Source organism: Eurosta solidaginis, chromosome 1 (genome assembly GCF_040869045.1).
Source record: "Eurosta solidaginis isolate ZX-2024a chromosome 1, ASM4086904v1, whole genome shotgun sequence".
Lineage (NCBI taxonomy): Eukaryota > Metazoa > Arthropoda > Insecta > Diptera > Tephritidae > Eurosta > Eurosta solidaginis.
In genome coordinates this window covers 321,893,637-321,916,328 of record NC_090319.1, presented here as the reverse complement: position 1 = coordinate 321,916,328, position 22,692 = coordinate 321,893,637, and the positions used below count along the sequence as shown (strand labels likewise).

The 22,692-nt window shown below is 39.9% G+C and overlaps 1 protein-coding gene across 1 annotated transcript in view; it reads left to right on the top strand.

The window, feature by feature from the left end:
• LOC137244067 (decapping and exoribonuclease protein Rai1-like) overlaps positions 1-22,485 on the top strand; it is a 41,136-nt gene extending 18,651 nt beyond the window's left edge. Inside the window, exons 3-4 of the mRNA XM_067772569.1 lie at positions 22,000-22,213; positions 22,278-22,485. Of these exons, the coding sequence (XP_067628670.1) occupies positions 22,000-22,213; positions 22,278-22,328 (265 nt within the window). The 3' untranslated portion in view covers positions 22,329-22,485. The remainder of the gene's footprint in view (positions 1-21,999; positions 22,214-22,277) is intronic.
• The last annotated feature ends 207 nt before the right edge of the window (positions 22,486-22,692 follow it).

Here is a 22,692-nt window from a genome sequence, read left to right as displayed (position 1 = left end):
TTTTTCAAAATACGTTTGGCTAAAGCCCATGCAGAGAGCTACCACTGTTAACGTTATAAATTACTTCGCTTCAGAAATTTTTCCGGCTGTAGGGGTCCCTGAGTTTATTCACAGTGACAATGGTAAACAGTTTATCTCTAAGGAAATGAACCAATTTTTTGCAAACTACGGGGTGACGCACGTGAGGACGGGGCTATATTCTCCCCAAGCGAACGCATCCGAACGCGTCAACAGAGAAATTGTTTCTAAGATTAGGATTTTCCTAAAAGATAAATCTGACCATACTGATTGGGATAAGCATATACCCGAGATTTTGTCAGTTTTGAGAAGTGATTTTCATACAGCGATTCAGTGTTCTCCATACTTTGCGTTATATGGCCAAAACATGGTCCAACATGCCTCAACGTACAACATTTTAGGGAAACTCGGCAGCCTTCGAGAAGACCAGGTCAAGGTAGTAAGCCGAGCTGACAAGTTGACTAACATTCGTGAGCAGATCCGTAGAAATTTAGATCAGGCCAAAGATAGGGGAGTAACCACCTATAACAAGCGCTCTAGACACGTCAACTATAAGGAAGGTCAGGAAGTTTTTCGGAGAAACTTTGCCTTAAGTAATTTTAAACAGGGCATTAATGCCAAATTCCTACCCAAATACCTGAAGTGTCGCGTGCTTCGAAAAATAGGCAACGCATTGTATGATCTCGAGGACCTAAACGGGAAATTGATAGGTCGCTTTCACGCGTCGGACATTCGCCCGCAATGAACTAGAAAACGTTTCTTTTGCCAATTTACAATTTGATTTTTTTTATACACCCACCAATTGGACCTTTTTTTTTGTCTGGGCGTTTTGGCGGTCGGGGACATCTCGCCCAGTATTCTCCCCGAGCACTGACCTCATAGGTTGTTCACACGCGTACTCACCGAGGACCGTGAACACCCTGGCAGTCCACGCTTAGGTCGGACTAGCCTTTCGGAGTTTGGACGAGTTCTCCATATCAAAATGTCTGTTTTTTTTTTGTCTTGCCTTTTGTGGGGGCGATAACCACTGAAACCTTTCGGAGTTTTGACGAGTTCTCCATAACAAATGTCTAATTGCCGCAAAGCCCTTTTAAACTAGGAAACAGAATTAATTCCCAAATTTGACTTAACTTTTTTTTGATGGCCCCATGTTGCCCGGCTAGCTTCGTAGTAGGACTTTGAGACTCTTATCTCAGGGGTGAGTCGTGCCCCACGTTGCTTGTCGTCGGAGATCCCTGGCAGTGGCTTCCCACAGAGGATCCGGTTTCCTGTTCGCTTCATCGTCAGGTCTTCAAAGCGAAGCAGGTTTGTTACGGTCTGCTGCTACGGTCTACGGCTACGACCCACTTGGGAGCGTGTTCACGGGAACACACCTAGCGATGTGGAAAAGGTTGCGATGAAAAATATCGGAAAAGAAGGGAACAGACCGACCGGCCATCACTAGAAGACGGAAAAAAAAAAGGAAAAAAAAAAAAACCACCACGAGTTCCGGACAAAAGTTTTTCGCTCGGCCCAGGCTCTTTCCTTTTTGGATTTGCCACGCTGATGAACGGAGCTAGACCATAACGTGTTTGCTTTTGCCAAGTCTTATCGTATCAACGATTTATATACTTTTTTTAAATCCGTACAAATCAAATATTAAAACGCTATTCGAAACCGAGAAAATTAAAAAGAATTGATTGAGTTTCCGGCACTGACCGAGAAAAACGTGGGAAAAATTTTGGAAAACAAGGAAGAAGGTCATTTAAAAGGCCAAAGAACAATCAGCAAAATGCCGAGGAACTAGTGGTAATAACCCTTACAAGAATATCCAAATATCCAGCTGAAGTAGTAAGTCAGCGCTTCCAAGTCAAACCTAGTGAGGAAAGTTCTAGGGATTCCGACTCGGATTCGGACGGCACTAACTAATTGTGAGGAGAAGCCTTGATACTCGAAGATAGACCTCTTTCTCTACGTTTGCGAAGTACACCACCACCTTTGGAAAGCGTCCAACACCCCATCCGCCTCCAGGGCCAGCAGTACGCTGCAGCGTAATACAGCGAACGCCCAATTTAGCACAAAGTCATCCAGAAGGTAAAGGTCCACACGAAGTCGCCCTGCCACCAGGTCCGCTCGATCACCTCAGACCAGAGTGAAACAACCATCAACGCCGGCCTACTGGGTGAGTCAGTTCCTTTTTTTTTGTGCTTAAAAGCGCGGACGCATCTTTGGGCGCTAATGCTTGCCTTTTGGTTATGGGTCGTGCGTTTATGTACCCTATGAATGTGTAGGAAGTCCGGTCAGAATTCAAACCATTAGCGCAATTGTTAAAATAAAATAATGTTGGTTTAAAAAAAAAAAAAAAAGAAAACATTTAGAGAAACAACTATTTAAACGCGGTTCATACATCTGTATATATAATTAACTTAAATATATGCATTTACATACATGTAGAAGAAAGAAAGCGAACACCAAATTTAGTATACCCAACAAAAAAAAAAGAATGTCCGGTTTAAAAAAAAAAAACTTCCAGCATATTGGCGTAGACGTTTTCGAGTGGAACGCAAGAATATCTAGAAATGAATATATAAAATGTAAATGTTAAGAAGTCTGCAAATTCTGTAATGCGATCTACGATCTACTATAGGAATTTTGAGCCAAATAACTACAACTATTTTTAAGGTATTTTTTTTTACTCCAGTGTGCGTCGCTTGGTTTCCACGTTATTTGCTATGTACAAGCATACCTATGAAATTAAAATCTATTCAGCAGTATGGAAATAAATTCGAAAGAGCATTTAGATGAATTACACATTTTTTTCAGCAAATGACCTGTAAACCAGAGCAACAGCAGCAACAATGTTATCAAATTTAGTTATATTTTCCTAAAGTATTTCACTGCTGATACATTTATACTACTTAAAAAAACTTTAAACAATACCAAAAATTAGTGCATTGGGTTTTTGTATTTTTGTACGTAAATTCACCATGATTAAAAATTGTAAAATACTATTATTAAACAAATTATTACATTACATATATTGTTAGCTTAATTCATAGAGGCAGGCCCTAACCAGCAGATTTTTCTGAATTGCGTTTTCCTCAAATTTTGATATGATGTATCTATATATGTAAATACCACCCAGTGCAAATTCGAAAGCCTTTGAACCAAAAACAACGATACTGTAAAAGATTAAACTATACTTAACCAGAAAAAAAAAAATGTTATATGTACATACAGCTGCGAACAAAAGAATAGCAGTTAAAGATATTAAACACCTTTTACTAGTAAAAGAAGGATCATTTATTTGAAAAGCTGCAATAAACTTGCAACCAAACTTGTTTTAGAACCATTTAAAAACGTCTAAAGCCCCAAAAAGGAATTATTACTTTGGCTGTACAAAGTTAATATTTACTATTCATGTTTCTTAATACCGGGATCGAAATGAACTCTATCAAATAGATACTTATGTACAAATTTCTTTGTTCGAAATTATTTCTTGTACCTCTTAAACAAGCATTTTATCACATTTTTCTCTATAACTTAATGCGTATACCTTATTTTGAAGAAAACAAATTTAGATAAAACTCAGGATCGAGTAGTATATATATACATCTTCATATAAATTTTTTTTTATAAATGATGAATTATAAATAAATTTGTAATTGAAATGGGAATGCTGGCGTCGCCAATTATTTAGAAGGCATAAGGTAAGGCAGGTAAGGGGCCACCGAAAGATTAGGTGCGTCGGTGGCCATGGTTATTTGAGGGTGGGATAAAGCACCGGGCGTCGCAACACCACCCGCGGCGCCCCCTATGTATATTCGGCCCTTTTCTTTTTATTTTTAATTTTTTCAGCTTTTTTCGTTATTGTTTGGTTTTTCAGCGGTTTTTTTTGAATTTGATTTTCAGCGTGAGTAACCGGCCATGTCCGGTTCGGTAGTATTTTTTGCGTCAGTTTTTTTTTGAATTTGAATTTAAATTTTTGGAATGTTAACGGTCTGTCCGTGACATCCGGTTCAGCCGGATGTTGTTTTATTTTGGTATTGATAAGCGTTTTGAGTTGTCTCTGCGCTTCTGTTAGGTTTTTTTTTGAATTTGACAGCTGCTCGTTTTGATAGGCATGATAGGAACTTTTTTTCTGTTTATGGCGCAGGAACAGTAAGGTTGGCAAGGACCCGCCCCAGCCGACAATGACTAGCCACTGTGCACCACTACATCATGCCGACCGCCTTCCTTACTGCTTCCATCGTAAATGCGTTACCATAACAATATATAAGAAAACTGGCCGTGCTGTTGTTGCGACGGGTGTACACGCTGGATACACCAAAGTACATTGGGATCAGCAGCGCTGAAATCATATGTTTCCATACATCTTCACGCGCAAGGCCAGCATTATCGGCACTATACGTTTTAAATAGTACGATTGTAACTTTAGCTAACCCTACGATTACCTATTTTCTATCGAATCGTGTAATGAGCGACACAACTATTGTATGTAATTCATCTTCGCTATCTTTTCAGGCTTATACCTGTGCGACCCGATTTGTTCACCCCTGAAGTACAAAGGACTTTGACTGGCGACATGACCGGTTCGTCTACAGTTCTGGCCCTGAAGCGCAATGGGCGATGTGGCGAGGAGTGTCGAGCTTACGGGAAGTAGCTTAGAAACTTGAATCTAAGATTTTTTTTACTTTATGGTACTTTTGTTTTATCTTTTGCAGGTTACTTCGGCACCATATCGAGCATTTGGCGCTTCCTTTGAGCGGGGCAAGGTATACCCAACGCGGGGAACACCCACCCCTGACACGTCTCATGCCACGAGAGTTCAGCCGGGCATGTGTAAAAGCATTTGATTGTTGGATTTTGCCCCATATTACAGGCAAATCGTGTCAGTTATTTATGTTTATTCGAATAATTACTTTCTGAATTTGTTTCAGGTTATATTGACAACAGAATACTACGTACCTTCATCTTCCCGCCGGCTTGACCCTCGTCGACGGTCGGACGCTCAGTACCCTACTATCTACTTTTATGCAGCTACTATCTACTTGCAGCCAGGTTATGTTCGCCACAGACTCTCCCTTACCTGTATCTTACTATTGCTTTATATCTTTTGCATGCCATACCCCCAGACTCTTTCCTGACAACGATTCTAGTTGGTACATGTTGTTGCCCAATACTTTCTGGACGCGGCACTTGGTAAATTTCTTACAAAACTTTGCATTAACATTTTGTTTGAAATCGCTAAGCACAAAGTTGCGCTTATACACTTCCTGCCCAGGGATAAAACGTGTTTCCCTGATTCTTGTATTATAGCGCGCCGCATTAGTTTCGTATGCTTCGTGCAAATTATCTTTAATTTTCTCGCGCGTCACTCTCATTCTGTCACTATGGTCTAACATGAATAATTCATTGTCGGATAGACATCCTAACTTTCGTGCCAATGCATAATCCCCCCCCATTAGTAAACATGTTAAAACCGAAAAGTGCGAAATACGGTGAAACCCCTGTGGCTGAGTGCACAGCACTACGTAGTGAACATTCGATTTCGGTCAAGAACAAGTCCCAGTCGCGATGATCGTTGTCAAGGTACGACCTTATAGCTGCCAACACGGTGAGTAAAAGGCGGTCTTTAAATGTTTCACCCCATAGGCCTCCAATAGCTCCGAGAACTGTTTCGAAATGAATTGTTTTCCGTTATCGGAATGTACGATTTCCGGTACTCCAAATTTGTGAAAAATTTCATCCGTGATGAACTTGACCACATTTCCCGCGGTAGCTTCTCGCATTGCTTTCAAGAAAATAAACTTGGAGAAATGATCTATCACAATCAAAATGAAGCAATTTCCCCGTTTTGATCTTGGATATTTGCCAAGAAAATCGATGTATATCTTTTGAAATGGTCGCACTGTAACTACTTCATTCCCGATCCCTGGTTTCAACACTGAGTTAGCTGGCTTTGTTTCCTTACAGACTTGACAACCCCTCACAAAGTCCCGCACCTGCACCACCATATTTGGCCAATAATACAGCCTACGCAGACGATGTAGCGTTTTAGCCATACCTCCGTGTGCAGCTATCTCTGGACAGTGCGCGCTCTCGATGAGAGTTGAAGTCAAAGCTTCCGGAACCCATAGTTTCCACTCGTTCTCTTCCAATTCGATGTTCTTCGGCAACAGCTTTTTAAAAACCATCCCGTCCTCTACTTTCAAGTCGGGAAGGCGATCTTTATTGTTTTCTATGGTTTTCACTAACTCCTGGTACTCTTCGGATTCAAACTCAGTTGTGTCCAAATTGGCGATTGGCGACTTGGCGACTTCCTCTATACAGCGCGACAAGGTGTCGGCCACTATATTTTCTGAGCCTTTGCGATGCTCTATTTCGAAGTCAAAAACTTGTAGTTGGAGTGACCACCTCGCCAATCTACCATTTAAATCTTTCAAAGACATCAACCATTTTAAACTCGCGTGATCGGTTACCACGGTGAATGGCATCAGCTCAATATATTGCCGAAATTTCTTAACCGCCATCACCGCTGCGAGACATTCCTTCTCGGTGGTGCTGTACTTTCTCTGGCATTCATTGAATTTTTGAGAGAAATAAGCTATGGGATTTTCACCACCATCCTTTTCTATTTGGTACAACACTGCACCCAGGCCATAGTCCGACGCATCACACTGCACCCAAAACCGTTTCGAGAAGTCAGGGTGCTTCAACACCGGGGCACTCGTAAGTGCTCTTTTTAATCTGTCGAATGCTTCTAAAGCCTCCGGAGACATCTTAAATTTTCTACCCTTTTTAAGCGAGTCGGTTAGAGGCGCTGCTATTGTGGCGAAGTCCTTAATGAAGCGTCTATACCACCCAGCGGTGCCCAGAAAACTCCGTACCTGTTTAATTGTTGTAGGAGCCGGGATAGTTAGTATAGCTTTTATCTTCTCAGGGTCTGTTTTTAACGTTCCACCCCCTACAATGAAACCTAGATAAGGCAATTCCTTGAAACAAAATTTAGATTTACTTAATCCTATCGTTAAGTTCGCGTCTTTTAGACAGACCACCACTTCCCGCAGGATTCGAAGGTGTGACTCGAAATCCGGTGCGATGATTAATAAGTCATCCAAATATATAAACACATTCGATTTCAATCTTTGTGGGATTACCCGGTCCATTAACCGGCATAATCTTTGAGCTGCATTACACAACCCGAATGGCATGGTTACGAATTGGTATAGGGGGCGTCCAGGTACGGTGAAGGCGGTATATGGCTTGCTACTTTCATCGAGTTCTATTTGCCAAAATGCAAATTTTAAGTCGACACTACTTATGAAATGCGTGTCGTCCAAGCGACTTATTATGCCTTCAATATTTTGTAGCGGATACGCATCCTTCACTGTGACGGCGTTTAGTTTGCGCGCGTCTAAGCAGAGCCGGTTCTTTCCTGGTTTGCGAACGACCGTCGTCCGGTTGCTCCAAGGGCTCTCACTCTCCTCTATCACACCTAGCTCCAGCATTTTATCGACCTCTTCGTAGACGATTGCCTGCATAGCCGGGGACAGGGGGTAATGCCGCTCCTTGACCGGTACTGCCTCATCGACAAGCTTTATGGTATGCCTTTCAAACTTAGTGCGCCCTAACCCGTGTTTCTCATAGGTTCTAAAATTATTAACCACTTCACCTAAACGCCGTTTTTGGTCAGGTGTGAGGTCGTGTAACACACGCAGTTCATTCTTGTCCTCCTGGGATCCCAGGTCCTGTTCTATCTTTGATACCTCAATTTCATCTGCTGCTATTACCTCTGGTGCCAACTCAAAGATACGCCAAAAGTCGATCCCTAAGTAAATTTTTTGTTCCAAGTATGGGCATAAAAAAAATGTAATTGTTTCTTCTGATTTGTTGAATTTTACGGGGAGGGAGATTTTTCCTAACACATTATGTCTGCGGCCACCTGCGGTTTTGACGGAGGACACGTATCGCTCAATTGGCACTCCTATTTCGTCTACGAATTCTCGACAGCCTCGACCTAAAATGCTTACTGACGCGCCCGTATCTAACAGACCCCGTGCTTGTATTCCCAATATCTCGATGTCTGCGTACACGCGCGGATTACTTTTGCTAACTGTTTGCACAGAGGCCACTACCTTTTGCCGGAGTATTTTTCGTTGGCGAAATCGTTGTCGTGCCTTTTGAACTCTTCGCGACACTCCTCTACGTCCCATTACTACACTTTCTGCGAAAATCCTTTCTCGAGCTTCAAGATACTGCCTAAACCTCTCATCATATGATAGTGAACTTTGCCTTGCAACCTTTGGTTGTTGGACTGTTTTTGCGTTATTTTTAAAAATGGTAATTTCCTTTTTATTTGTTGGTTGGTCTATTGTTGGTGTGTTGGTGGCGACATCTACTTTGACGAGGTTTGCGTTGAACGCGATTCCCCCGTCACAATCGCGTTCCGTCCAGCGTTTCCCGTCGGATTGCACACCGGACATTTTGGAGTAATCACGTCCAGCTTGCCACACTTATAACAGAAGATCCGACGCTGCAACGACATACAGTCAGTGAAAAAGTGGCCATCTGCGCCACAATTCCAGCAAGAGACCTTTTTTCGATTGGCGGTTTGCTTCGATAATTGTTGGTGGCGTATTTCCTCCACGGTGATTTGACCCTCATCACCGGGAGGAAGTTGCTCATGGTCTTCAATCTCTCTAATCTCCTCTACCTGTTGAGTGCGTGGCATAAATGTGTTGGGTGTCGTCCGTTCTCGCCGTAAAAAGCACCGTTCCGCTTCCCTGCACTCCGTCCTGAGTTGGTCCAACGAATACACGGTAATAGGATACACTAACTTGGCCAGTGATTCGCGCAGGTTCCCCTTTACGAGGCGAACAATCTCGAATTCTGGAATGGGCTTCTTTAGTCTCGAACGCAGCGTACCTATTATGTGGAAGTAATCATCAATGTTTTCCCCCGACCTTTGTTTCCTATCTGTCAATTCCCTTAAAATCTCAAAGTCAGTGCGCTGTGATGCGAATTGACGCAGCAGCGCGCACTGTAATCCCGGCCAGTCGACTTTTCCATGGACGCGGATATACAGCCAATACCATTCTCTCGCCTCACCGCTTAATAGTCTATGGAAGTCGCGTAAAATATCCGCCCATGAACACCCATATTGATCCTTCAGATATTCCAGGCGGAACATGAAGTCCTCTACTGACATTGCGTCACGATGTCCTTGAAAATTTATGCCCCACTTCTCAATATTTATTTCAGGTCGGTTGTGCTCCCTTCTCTCCCCTTCCGATGTTGCTCCTTGTCCTGTAGAGATAACTGTATGTACTCCTGACTCTAAAAAAGGTGGTTGGCGAAACGACACTGGATCGTTGCGATTGAGTGCACGCGCAGCTGTATGAGGCATGGGAAAGTGGTTGTCTCTGTTCATGTTGACATTGATTGGATTCTCCTGCCTAGCCAACTCAGTCCTGAAACGCCTGGATTCATTCGATTCGAAGCTGGAGTTGCGTCTTCTTCTTTTGTTATGGCGATTTCGTGTCCCCTGACTATTTCCAGACATGTGCAATGCCCCGTTTGTGTTTTGGGCCGTGCTCAACATCTCTGGTATGGTTTCGCGCATTTCCTGTATTATGGCCCTTTTGGCTTCAGTCATCATCTCTAGTAAGATGGGTGCTATGTTGTTACGCAGATCGCGATAATCAGTTGTAGACGGGCGGAGTGGGTCCCTATGGTCGGGCTGATTAGGTTCAGGAAAGTTCAAGTTTGTTGGTGGGGTTACTTCTTTCTGGGGTTCTTGATGCTCTTTTTGTGTTTTCGGCATTGTTCCAGTGGCATTGGTTTGTTTGGCCTGGACACTGTTCGCATTTCCCTGTCTTACATTCCCCCCGGTAGCTGAGGAATTATTACCCCCTCCTATACGATCCGAGAGATCTATAAAGGCAGGGTCATTTTGGCTAGGTAGCATGGGGTTTTGCTCGTTCAAAGCTAACATACTTGCGTTTTTATTTTTATAGCGCGTATTGTATGGGGTATATCTTCTCTTCATCCGGTTTGCAATTTTAACCCAAAAAAAAATCTAAAAAGCTCTTATTCTTTTCCTTTTTAAATTCGTTCAGAAATTATCTTGTACTTGTTGTTGGACTTCAACTATTACCAATGATCATATAAGTGTGGGTGGGGAGATTCAGATGACTTACGGGGCATCTTACAACAAAAAAACTTGTGTTTGTGCGGAACCATTGGAGCATATGATAACGTTCCTGTGGATGTAGGTACTACTTTATATAAAAAAAAAGTTTTCGATTATGAGTTTATGCATTATGCTACCCAAACCTTACACGACTCCTTGCTTGTGGTCATAATGCATAATTTACGAATTAGAAGCTACTAGTTTGAGTGCTCAATACGGACTTCCAATCGTCCTGGTTCAAAACAAAGCGTATATTATGTGGTATTAATTGTAAGTATGTATGTAGTATGTATGTATGTACGTTAACATATTGCAAAGATGCTTATAGTCTGACAATCATTGTTTGGCTATGCCATCTGAGGGCTATTACTAGGTTCTGCCATTATGTTTCCACCATCCCACGTTGGTGCAATTGTTGCTGGTTCGGCTACCACGCACAAGTCACCGACTAGGGCGATAGTCACACCAAGGCAGCACCGTTTGGCGAGACGACTGTATATTTGACACATTTACTGAAGATCGAAATTTATTTATATGTTCTTTTATTAAAGAACATGAGCTTTGGTACCTTTGATACCTGAAATGGTGTTATTAACAGAAAAAAAATATCGCTCATTGGAGGGCGCCAATTTCAACCTAAGGCGCTGATGTCATATCCTAATACTTTTGTTTGGGCGCCATAATTATTATATTGTAACGTGCACGTACCAGTGCATCCACCCTTTTGTCGCCGTCAACATGGAATGCCCCAGCTAGCTCCGGACATAAGGCGTGGTCCTCAACCCTGATCCATGTTGACGGGGGGTGGATGTTACAATCGTCCTCGTTCATCTACCTACATTCACCGGAAGCCCGCCCATCCTTGGACCGCTCGATTTCTTTGCTACTTCAGCGAGTCCCCTTCCTACCTTTACTCCGAATGATTCCACAGTACGTACCCTTTTGTCATCCTTCACTCCCCTCCCAATCAAATTTAGCCAACCATATTCATAGAGCTTTAGCTCAACTCAACATATATATATATATATTTTCTTTTAACCACAGTAAAAAGGACAGAATTTCAAAAAAACCGGAAGTGCCACTTTGGCCTATATAATATATATTGATTTCTTTTTTTTTTGTAAATAATAAAAAGGTTACGTAAATAAGTAAAACACATATATACCATACAATTGTTCCCTATTAGTTATTGGACCTTCTGTCACACAAAGGACCAAACCTCTATATTGCTCAATCGAAGCAGTAATGTGATTGATTTCCTTACACCCAGAATCCTACGACCTACCTAACAGAGCTCTATTTGGTAATAATAGGTATTTCTTGGGAGCCAGGCCTCTGTGGCCTCAAAAGAAAACGGAGGTAAAATTTTAAGTTTTTGGGTTTGGTGTATTCGTGTGACCGCAGCCACAAACTGTACATCAAGATCAATTTTACGACAGAAAAAGAAACAAATAAAACTTATATAAAGATCAAAAAAAATGTTTTCTTTGATTTAGGACTGGTTGCTCGCAGTCGAGTTGGAATAACCCCTTTCCAAAATGTCTCGGTTTTGTAGCCACTGTAAAATTGTTTTTTTGGCATGGAGGTGAGCTTTGTTCTAATTTGTGCTGGTAACTTTTAAAAATTTCCCTGGCGCGCGGCGCCGTACGTTCCCAGGTTATTTGGTTCCCGCTAACAGAAAAAGGTATAATTTAATGCGAGGTTATTACGGTACCTCCACACTGATTTGGTGTTCACGCACCTCGCACTGTACCTATAGGTACACAGGCACACAAGCACCATAAAGGCTCTTAACACAAACGGATTGTTCAGAAGATTAATATCACCGGCGTGATATCTAAATGGCAAGAAAAAACTAATTATGACACAATTAAAAGAAATTTGATTGTGGACAGCCAATGTAGGAAATCTGTACCCCCATACGCTTTATGCTGAGCCAGATCTCTCCTTGGAGTTTGTGACCGAAGTCGAAAGGCGAGGTTGCGTGAACCTCAAAAAGGCGCAGAAAAACTAACACTTCATATAAAAAAACTACATGGCATATGGAAAACTTACCGGACAAAATCTTCTGCACGTACAGGGTTAAGTTATCCGTAATATCGATGGATGTCACGTGTCTTGTCCTCTTCCTCAGGAATTCGTCGTGACCATTAACCAGAGTGTTGAGCACGGCGACCAGCCACAATATCACTTTAGGGGCCTTCAGCACCCAGCATTCGCAAATAATTTTTAACTTTAGGTACACTATTTTAATTTTTTTGTGTAGCGTACTGTCCTTTGTGGACTTCGCGCACAGGGGATCTCACTTTAAGAAAACACACAATATTTGGCGCGCATTACACCGCACTGCTTCAACTCTAATACAGTTTTTTCACATTGCCAGCCAATACCTCCTATATATAGACAAAAATCCGCCACCGATACCGTTTATTTTGCTGTTTCCCTATTTCCATCATGGCCGACCATTTATTGCTGTGTCCAGGGATGCACCTTAACGTTAAGCTAATCGTTTATCAAAAAATTTCCACCGTTTCCGTTGAAACACTTCGAAATATTATCGATAAAGAAATTATCAAGATAAATTGTATCTCGTTTTTAACCGAAACGAAAAGCTTTCGTTAACGTTAAAAACGTTAACGAAAACGTGATACTTTATGTTTGAATTGTGCTGGCAATGCTATAGCCATGGTAAAGCCGTAAGGTGGCAACAACGAGCGCACATACACACACAAACTCTATGTAATTTGTTTGTGTAATTCGTTGGTGGTAATGTCAAAAATACTCTGAGAAATGTTCGTACTGTCAAAATTCATGAGAAAAGTTGCAATCAGCTTGGATAATGCTTTCACCTTTAATGACTCCGCCATCAATCAGCTTTGCCAGCATAGTTTGAAATTAATAATCAACATAAACGATTTGATTTCGTTTTGATATGGCAGAAAACGAAACGAAATCATTTCGTTAATTTGACGATCTTAACGTTAATAAACGAAACGAAATGACTTCGTTTCGTTTATTAACGTTGATTATCGTAACGAAATGATATCGTTTTGTTGGTTAAGCATGCCTGGCTGTGTCTAACCTATATCTGTCCCCTTTTTTCTACAGACCATTTCAACCCACCGTACTTTTACTCAACATCTGGCAACCCGTCCATCTGAAAGCTCTTGAAATATCCCGATACTGGGAAATTTTAATCACTTCATTTTGACGTTTCTCCTGTTTATTTATAAATATTCCGTCGTGGATGATAAAAAAAATTAAATTTTCGTGCATATTTTTCAGGAGTTATTGTTCCAACCGACCATATATGGCCACTCTACCCACAATCAACTTTCCTGGATGGTTTGCGGCATAAAAAAAAGGTAATTATTCTTGTCTTTTGATTCGTTTATGTTATATATATAAGAAAACTGGCCGTGCTGTTGTTGCGACGGGTGTACACGCTGGATACACCAAAGTACATTGGGATCAGCAGCGCTGAAATCATGTGTTTCCATACATCTTCACGCGCAACGCCAGCATTATCGGCACTATACGTTTTAAATAGTACGATTGTAACTTTAGCTAACCCTACGATTACCTATTTTCTATCGAATCGTGTAATGAGCGACACAACTATTGTATGTAATTCATCTTCGCTATCTTTTCAGGCTTATACCTGTGTGACCCGATTTGTTCACCCCTGAAGTACAAAGGACTTTGACTGGCGACATGACCGGTTCGTCTACAGTTCTGGCCCTGAAGCGCAATGGGCGATGTGGCGAGGAGTGTCGAGCTTACGGGAAGTAGCTTAGAAACTTGAATCTAAGATTTTTTTTACTTTATGGTACTTTTGTTTTATCTTTTGCAGGTTACTTCGGCACCATATCGAGCATTTGGCGCTTCCTTTGAGCGGGGCAAGGTATACCCAACGCGGGGAACACCCACCCCTGACAAAATAGAAAATCATGAACGCAGAAAGGGCAACGAAAAAAAAAATACTACATGATAGGAAGAAATAAATCGTATAAATCTCTATTACGAAAGCTTTCCTACGATGGGCTTGCCCCTATGAAGTGCGCCGATTTATCAGCACGAGTGGTTAACGCACTTAACGATAACGATAAGGGAGTACGTTGGGCTTGTTTGAAATGTAGGCCTACCGAAATTGATCTTTTCAAGGTTTTCAAACAGGCCAGAGATTTCCGCTTTATCCGAGAAGTTTAGGCATTCAAATGTAAACATTCCTGATAATAATCGTAGGCTTATCGATGTTTCCCTTCCAGCTCCGACTATGGATGCTGATCCCAAAGTTCCTTCACCTCCAGTTCTTCCACCCCTAACTATTGAATTGATTAATCTGTCCTCTCCGAGTCCTTAGCAGTTCAACCATCGACATCGAAGGCTCATTCAGCTGTATCTATCGTACCCTCCACAAAAAGGAACCAGGTTCCCCAAAACCCCTGCGGAATCTGAACTGCCGGCTAGTAGATTGATTACTGTCCCGATTAAAAAGTCGATTTTCGTGTCCAGATTCGAGAAAGACACTACAGAAGAGGACCTGGAGTCGTAGATCATAAGTAAACTTAAATCTGAAAATGTGACTATTCGTAAATCTAATTTTAATTATCCTAGAGACATTTCGTCATTTAGGATTGACTATCAGCGCAACATTTTGAACCAGTTTTGAATAATTCATTTTGGCCACACGGAGCCTTTGTGCGTGAATTCGTAATCTTGCTACCGTTCCTCATAACAATAATACTGCAAAAAACTAAATATTAAATCTGTCTTTTTGGTAATTTTTATAGCCTTATGCGTTTACGTTATGTTAATAATAATGAGCTTAAAGGCCGTGGTTACATAAAACACAATGTTTAAAATTTCATTGGTTTTTTTAATTTGTCAATATTTCGGCTTCAGTCTGAAGCCATCTTCAGGACTGTAAGTAAACACAAATGTATAAAAAGGGGACATTCATTTCAGATACATGGTCTTTAAAATTTACGTTATGCAACTAGGTATACATATAAACGAGACACAACTTACACTTGTGGTTATTCTTTATCGACTGATCATATGTTCGGAAAACAAAAGTAAAATAAACATCAAAAATGTATACAATTTTAAAGTACAGTAAGTGTAAACTAAAATATGCACAAACAAATATGTATATAGGGATACAAACAATAGAACAACGAATATGTCGTCATCCAACATTATGATTTGTTGATCCCAAGTATGCTGCTAGCGGAATAATTTCTGTACGCTGCTTTCTTTCATGTGCGCCGTGAGACTTGCATTTTATCATTAGGCGTGTTCATAATGTGGAGCATTTCCATGGTGAAGCGCTTATTATATTGTTTCTCTATGTCCAATATAGTAACATTCTGGAAATCGGGATAGTGGCCCGTATCCTTACAGTGGGCCGTTAAGGCCGTTTTATTTTCCCAAGCGTTGTTCCTAAGTTTAATATTGGACTTATGGCCGGAAATCCTTGTCTTTAATTTTAGTTTTGTTGTCCCCACATATACCTTCTCGCATAAGTGAGACCCGTCACTGTTGCATGGGATTCTGTATATTAGGTTGGATTTCTCATCCTTTGGAATTCTGTCCTTTGTATTACTGTAAATTTGTTTCAATGTATTGTTGTATGTGAACCCTATTTTGACCTTTTCTTTGTCATATAAATCCGATCTCTTGATCCTCTCTGCTATTCTTGGGACATAGGTTATCGCTTTGTATATTTTGTTATTTGCTTCTTCGGGTTTACGTTCATTACGTGCTCTGGTATAGAAATTTCGGACCAGTTTATTGACCAAGCTACTTGGAAACTCATTATCCTCTAGAGTTTTTTTGATGATCGTGATATTCTTCTTGTGGTACATTCTGTCGCTTATTGTAAGTACCCGTCTTATGAAGCTTTTGGCGGTATTTATTATTGTACTTTTTTCGTGGTTTGAATAATAGTTAATTAGTCTTCCCGAAGCTGTGGGTTTTCTGTACCAGTCAATATATAATTTGTTGTTTCTCCTATTGATTAACGTGTCCAAGTACGGCAGTTGACCATCTTTCTCAACCTCTATTGTAAATTTAATGCTTCTGCTGTAGCTGTTGAGTTCAGTGAGAATGTTTCCAATTTCTTCAGTTTTTACAATGGCAAATAAGTCATCTACATACTTTGTAAGTAGGCGTGGTTTGCTAGTAGTTTCATTTTCGAATCTTGTTAGCAGCTCCTCCATGACAATGTCAGCTATGACTGGGGAGGCTGGTGAGCCCATGGGCATTCCTGTACGTTGTTCGTATATTTTTTCATTGTATTTAAAATATCGATTCTCTTTTATGCAAAATTTCACCATTGTGATAAATAGTTCCCTTGTTAAGGATGTATATTCTTTTATGTTTTCCCACTTTGCGGATATGATTTCAATGGCTAAATCAACCGGAATGCTTGGGAACAAGGAGACTACGTCCAAGGAAACAAGGCTTTCATCATCATAAATATATGTGCCATTGACCTTACTTTTAAATTCTGTTGAGTCATCAACATTATATTTAGAAGAACAAGTGATATTTTTGAGTATTCTCACGACATATTTACAGAGGTTGTATGACGGGGAGTCGATAGATGAACAAATAGGTCGGAGTGGTATACCTTCTTTATGAATTTTTGGTAATCCATAGTTTCTGGGAGTAATAGCATTTTTACACAGTAGGTTGTTCTTTTCTTGGATATCTATGGCACCGCTGTTGAACATCCTTTGAACAATCTCATTGTTTTTGTCTTGTAGCTTGTTCGTCGGATCGCGTTTTAAAACTCTGTAGGTAGAGATGTCGTTCACCAGTGTCTGAATCTTTGTATCGTATTCGTTTTTGTCTATCACCACTGTAGCGTTGCCCTTGTCGGCATTGAGTACAAGTAATTGTTTGTTGTGTTTGAGGAACCGTTTTGTCTCTTCCAGTATTTTGCGTGTGAGTTTGTCTCGTGTGGAAATCGTATTGTTTTTTAGATGGTCGTGTATCAGTGTCGTGAAGTTGTTTCTTGCCACTTCTTGTGATTCCTTATCTTTCGCCGTTTGTATAATTTTTTCCCCGTCTGCTATAAACTTAAATAGAGGAAATTTTTTGTTTTCGGTCCCTTAATATATTTTATCAAAATGTAAGAGGCCTAAACACGGAACTAACTGAACTATACTTGAGATCATTTAACTGTAATTACAATATCATCTCTTTTTCTGAAACTTGGTTAAAGCCTAATATTTTTAATTCGGAGATTATTTGCAATGATTACCAAATATTTAGAAATAACCGCTTGAACAGAGTTGGAGGTGGAGTTTTGCTCGCGGTACATTCTGCTATACCTTCCGTTGAGGTAATTTTACCTGTTATTGAAGCCACGGAATTTAAGTGCGTTAGAACCCAGCTGGGAATAGGTTTTACCTATATTGCCATTTGCTATATCCCACCATCTTCGTTGTATATGAACCATATATTTCGTTACTGAAAGATATCAGTTCAATGTTGAAGCCTATTGACTCGATAATTGTCTTGGGTGACTTTAATCTTCCGCACGTATCATGGACCACATCCGACCATGGTATTGTACCGGTTTCTTCAAAATTGTCCAGAATCGACTTTTTAGCTGAAATAACTGAACTTTTCCTAACACAGATAAATGTAGTTCCAAACATGTTCGGGAGGGTACTTGTCTAGTATTTGTTGATGATACATCAAAATCCATCCTTAGGAGGGGTGAACCTCTTACTGTACCTGACGACTCTTACCATCCTTCGCTGGAAATAGTTTACGAATTGGAACCAAGTTCTCGGAGTTGCACTACCACAGAAAACGACTCTAGTTTTAGATTCGAATTCGCGAAGGCTAATTTTAATAAACTAAACCAAATTATATCTACAATAGTTTGGCCCAAATACGGTGCAGATATTGACAAAAGCGTTTCTGACTTCAATGCCATTGTTCGCGCTATTCTGGAAAGTCATGTGCCTAAGCGTAAACGTGTTTCCACTGAACTAGTCCAAATATGGTACACGAAAGTACTGAAATCTTTAAAAAACAAAAAATTGCGTTCCTTCGAGCTGTACAAGAAGACGGGTTCACGCTCCGACTACTTGAAGTACTCTATATTGCGTCATAAATATTTTGAATTAAATAAAAAGTGTTACAATACCTATCTCTGTGCGATGAAAAAGAAAATAACTTGCAATCCGAAAGCTTTCTATGATTTCGTGAACTCTAAACGTAGGGTTAAAGGCTTTCCTTCTGATATGAAATACCGTGATGATTTCTCTAGCGACGATCAAGATATTGCTAACTTATTTGCACAATTTTTCAAATCTTAACTATTCCGCTGAATTAATTTCTTTGTCTAGTGAATACCCGTATCAATTTAACTCCCTTAACGCAATTAATATTCCACCAATATCTCCAGAAGAGGTTCTTACATATTTAACTTCTTTGAAGGAATCTTATAAATACGGTCCTGATCTAATTCCCACATGTTTTCTCAAAAAATGCGCAGACACATTTATCAGCCCCTAACTGTTTATTCAACATGTCCCTAAAACATGGAGTTTTTCCTGCTGCTTGGAAGGAATCTTTTCTAATACCCCTCCACAAAAAACGCAGTAGGTCATGTGTAGAAAATTATCGAGGAATTGGAAAATTGTCTGCCATCCCAAAGGTATTTGAAGCCATTGTTACCAATCAGCTAACATTTTCCATTTCTGCATTGATTGCAGACTCTCAACATGGATTCTGTAAAGGCAAATCTACCATTACCAACCTACTTGAATTCACAACTCATGTTTCTAATGGATTTAGAGAAAAACTTCACACCGATGTTATTTACACTGATTTCAGTAAAGCATTTGACAAAGTCTCCCATTCATTGCTTATCCACAAGCTGGATCGACTTGCCTTCCAACCTGGTCTCACTTAGTGGATATCTTCGTATCTCTGCAGTAGAACGCAACAAGTAATTTTTAAAAATACTCTTTCAGATGTCGTTAATGTTCCCTCTGGCGTCTCACAGGGCAGTCATCTCGGTCCAATTCTGTTCTTGCTATTTATTAATGATATCCGTACCATAAAAAAATATTCCAAAATTTTAATGTATGCTGATGATGCAAAACTTTTTAGGTCCTATGCGTCCATTAAAGAACGTCCCTTGCTTCAAGCGGATTTAAACTGCTAAGTTGCTTGGTGCAACGCGAATTCAATGCCGCTGAACATCAATAAATGTAAGTTCATGTGCCTCTCTCGGAGATCTTTGCCAGCAGCCTCTTACGTAATTGATAATTTTTGTCTTGTATCAGTAAATTATTTTGTTGACTTGGGAGTCACGATGGATGCTAAAGTTAGTTTCAACCTTCATATTATGACTACTGCCAATAAGGCTAGAGTTGTTCTATCATTCGTGAAGAGATGGTCTAGAGAATTTAGTGACCCTTATGTAACCAAAGCCTTTTTTACCACATTAGTTAGACCGATACTAGAATACGGATGAATAGTCTGGAATCCGCGATATCAAGTTCATGCAGATAGGCTTGAGTCAATACAGAAACAATTTTTACTTTTTCCTTTAAGGAATTCTCATTGGGACTCTGCATATAATCTTCCACCTTATACTAGTCGGTTAAAGCTTATCAATCTTCCAACTCTCGGTAGTCGTAGAGAAATGCTAGGCGTATTATTTATGGCTAAACTACTGAATTGACTAATTTCTAGCCCCTTTCTTTTGAACGAAGTAAACTTTAATGACCCATCACGAGAGTCAAGACATTACAAACCTCTTCTTTTGAGGCAGTGCAGAACTAATTTCGAATTAAATGACCTTTCCGGTGTTTGTGTCATGATTTTAACCCTCATTCGAATTCATTTGATATAACGGATTCACTTTTTACTATAAGGAAAACTGTCCTATCCTATCTTAACTCGTAACATAATAAAAATAAAAATCTTTATATGCTAAAAGCGTTAACTTATTTAACAATTTACTATATGTATAATTTTCAACTGTTATGTATATAATACTCAGCTGATGATTTTTATTCTGTAGCTGAGCAGTTAAAGATCTCAACGCTTAACAAACCTTCGCCTATCAACAACTCGGCAAAAACAAAAACAAATCCGTGCGTCATACGGATGCGCCTCTCGTGTCGGTTGGGCGGGCTTTGGAGGGTATTAATCCGTTGGGTTTATTATAATAGCGACTAGGCATACTCGCTATGGAAGTGTAGGTTTTTATTGGATGCTACCGCGACTCCCAGACTTAACTCATGTGCTTTTGGGGATAAAAGAGGGCCTAGCATCCACGATAGAGAAATCTCGTGGATTGAAAAGTGGAGATGTGGCAAGATACATACGTCAGTCTGCTACTCGTAACCAATTACTTGATGTTTTCTACGAGATAGTCGCCAGTTTCTTTTTGGGCGAGATGTGCATAAAATGTTTTCTATGCATTTTCGTGGCGTATTAGTGTTTACGATTGTATTTAATTAAATAATTAGATCGCATGCATAAATGGAAGGCAATGCATTTTTCGTTTTCCAGCGAGCTACTTGCCTTTCGTAGCAAACTGGTGGATCTTTTAATTTATCGTCTTTGGTAGGAGTCGAAATAGTCAAAATGCTCGTGCTACACCTTAGCTAATGAAACGTTCGTATGCTCCCAGAAGCTGCTGGTTCATTGCAGGAGTGAAAAATGTGACACGAGGTCTTCAAAATGGATGACATAGAGATCTGGCACATAAGCAGGATAAACTTTGAGCATGGACGACTTTTACTGAATGGACTGGAGCGATCTTTGATGAACTTCTCCTGGATCATTTCAAGACTATTTCCAAATTATCTTAAAACAGTTACAGGACCATTTCGGGACTAGTTTAGGTATAGCGTGACATAAGGTTTATTAGGTGGTATGTGAGTTTATCAGAAGTACCGAATAAATATCTTTGGTAGAAAAAAATAGTACTAAATTGACACTTAAACAAGTTCGGGGTGGGACGCGCGAAATAAATTGCGAAGTGATACTTTATATCCTAAAAAGTTTCCAAAATTTCTCGAAACTGATTTCTAAAATAATCCAAAAGTGATTCTCTAGCACTCCTAAAATGGTTTCGAAATAGTCTCGAAATGTCCTAAAAACTGTCCCGCAACAGTCCCGAAATGATTCTGTCGTTCTTTACGAAATAAATTGCGAAGTGATACTTTATATTCTGACCAAAAATCGGACCAAAAATAAATTTTTTTTTAATATTTCGATCCTTGCGTCACCTGGTGGCGATTTTTTCATATGACGCTTTCTATTCATGTTGTATGTAATATGTGTTCCAAATATGAGCCTAATCGGACCTTTTTTTTTAATACCTCGTTCCCTGCGCCACCTGGCGGAGATTTTTTTCATGTGTCGCTTTCTATTCATGTATGTAATATGTGCTCCAAATATGAGTCTAAAATAAGATTTTTTGAAATATTTCGATCCATGCGCCACCTATCGGAGTTTTTTTTCATATTATTATATTGCCATCGGGTTCTGAACTATATTCCAAGTTTCAAGCTTGTAGCTTATCGGGAAGTAACTTAAATTTTAATTACAAATCCGTGCGGCCGACCTGTCAAGTCAAGCTAAAAAAAATCGTTTAAAAAAACGACGACTCCCTGTTTTACTGTATGAATCGATATCTCCCAGTTTGAATGGAAATACCATTACCTCCGTTTTAATTGCCATTTTTTCTTTTCACTCCTTATATAAATCCCGTTATTACCGCCGAACGTTCATACATATCTTTTCATTACGTTTTTCAGTCATAATCTGGATGAAGTTAGCAAATGTAAATTTATACAAACAAAATTAATGTGGACTGATCAGAACAAATCTATGATAAACAACTCAAAATGTATGCAGTGGTGGGCACAATCATATTTGGCAAATACACACGACATCTGCATTGGGCTTAAGGACAAGGATGGAGTTTTGCGGACTCCAGTGCAGGTAGTGAAAGTAAAAGATTTGCCAAAGGTACGATTTGCAATTTTAGTTTAAACACGTTTTTCTAATGAAAATTTATTTACTTCTTTTTTAGCATCAAAAATGGAACCAACCGTTTGTATCCGATCTTTGGACACTTTATTAACCCTAATCGATGAAACGATGGTCGAAGTAAATTGTCCTTATACAGTTTACGAATTTAATTGTGATTCCTATGAGGGGTGTATAAAATCGAAAATTCATAGCGGTAAAACAAAGTTTTCATTCCTGCCAGAAGATTATATTAAACATTGCAAGGATCAAACTAGCTCCAAATAAATTAATGTTTTACCAAAAATTGAAGTTTCATTCATGCAAGTTAGATATGTGTAGTATGGTTGCGATACCACCTAGTACACATATCTGTACTCATTTAAAAGGATCGAGGAGAGTAACCGACACCAAGAAAGTATCATGTGAAAGCACTCGATACACGAGCCAAAAACAGTTTCCTTCAAGTCATTTAATCG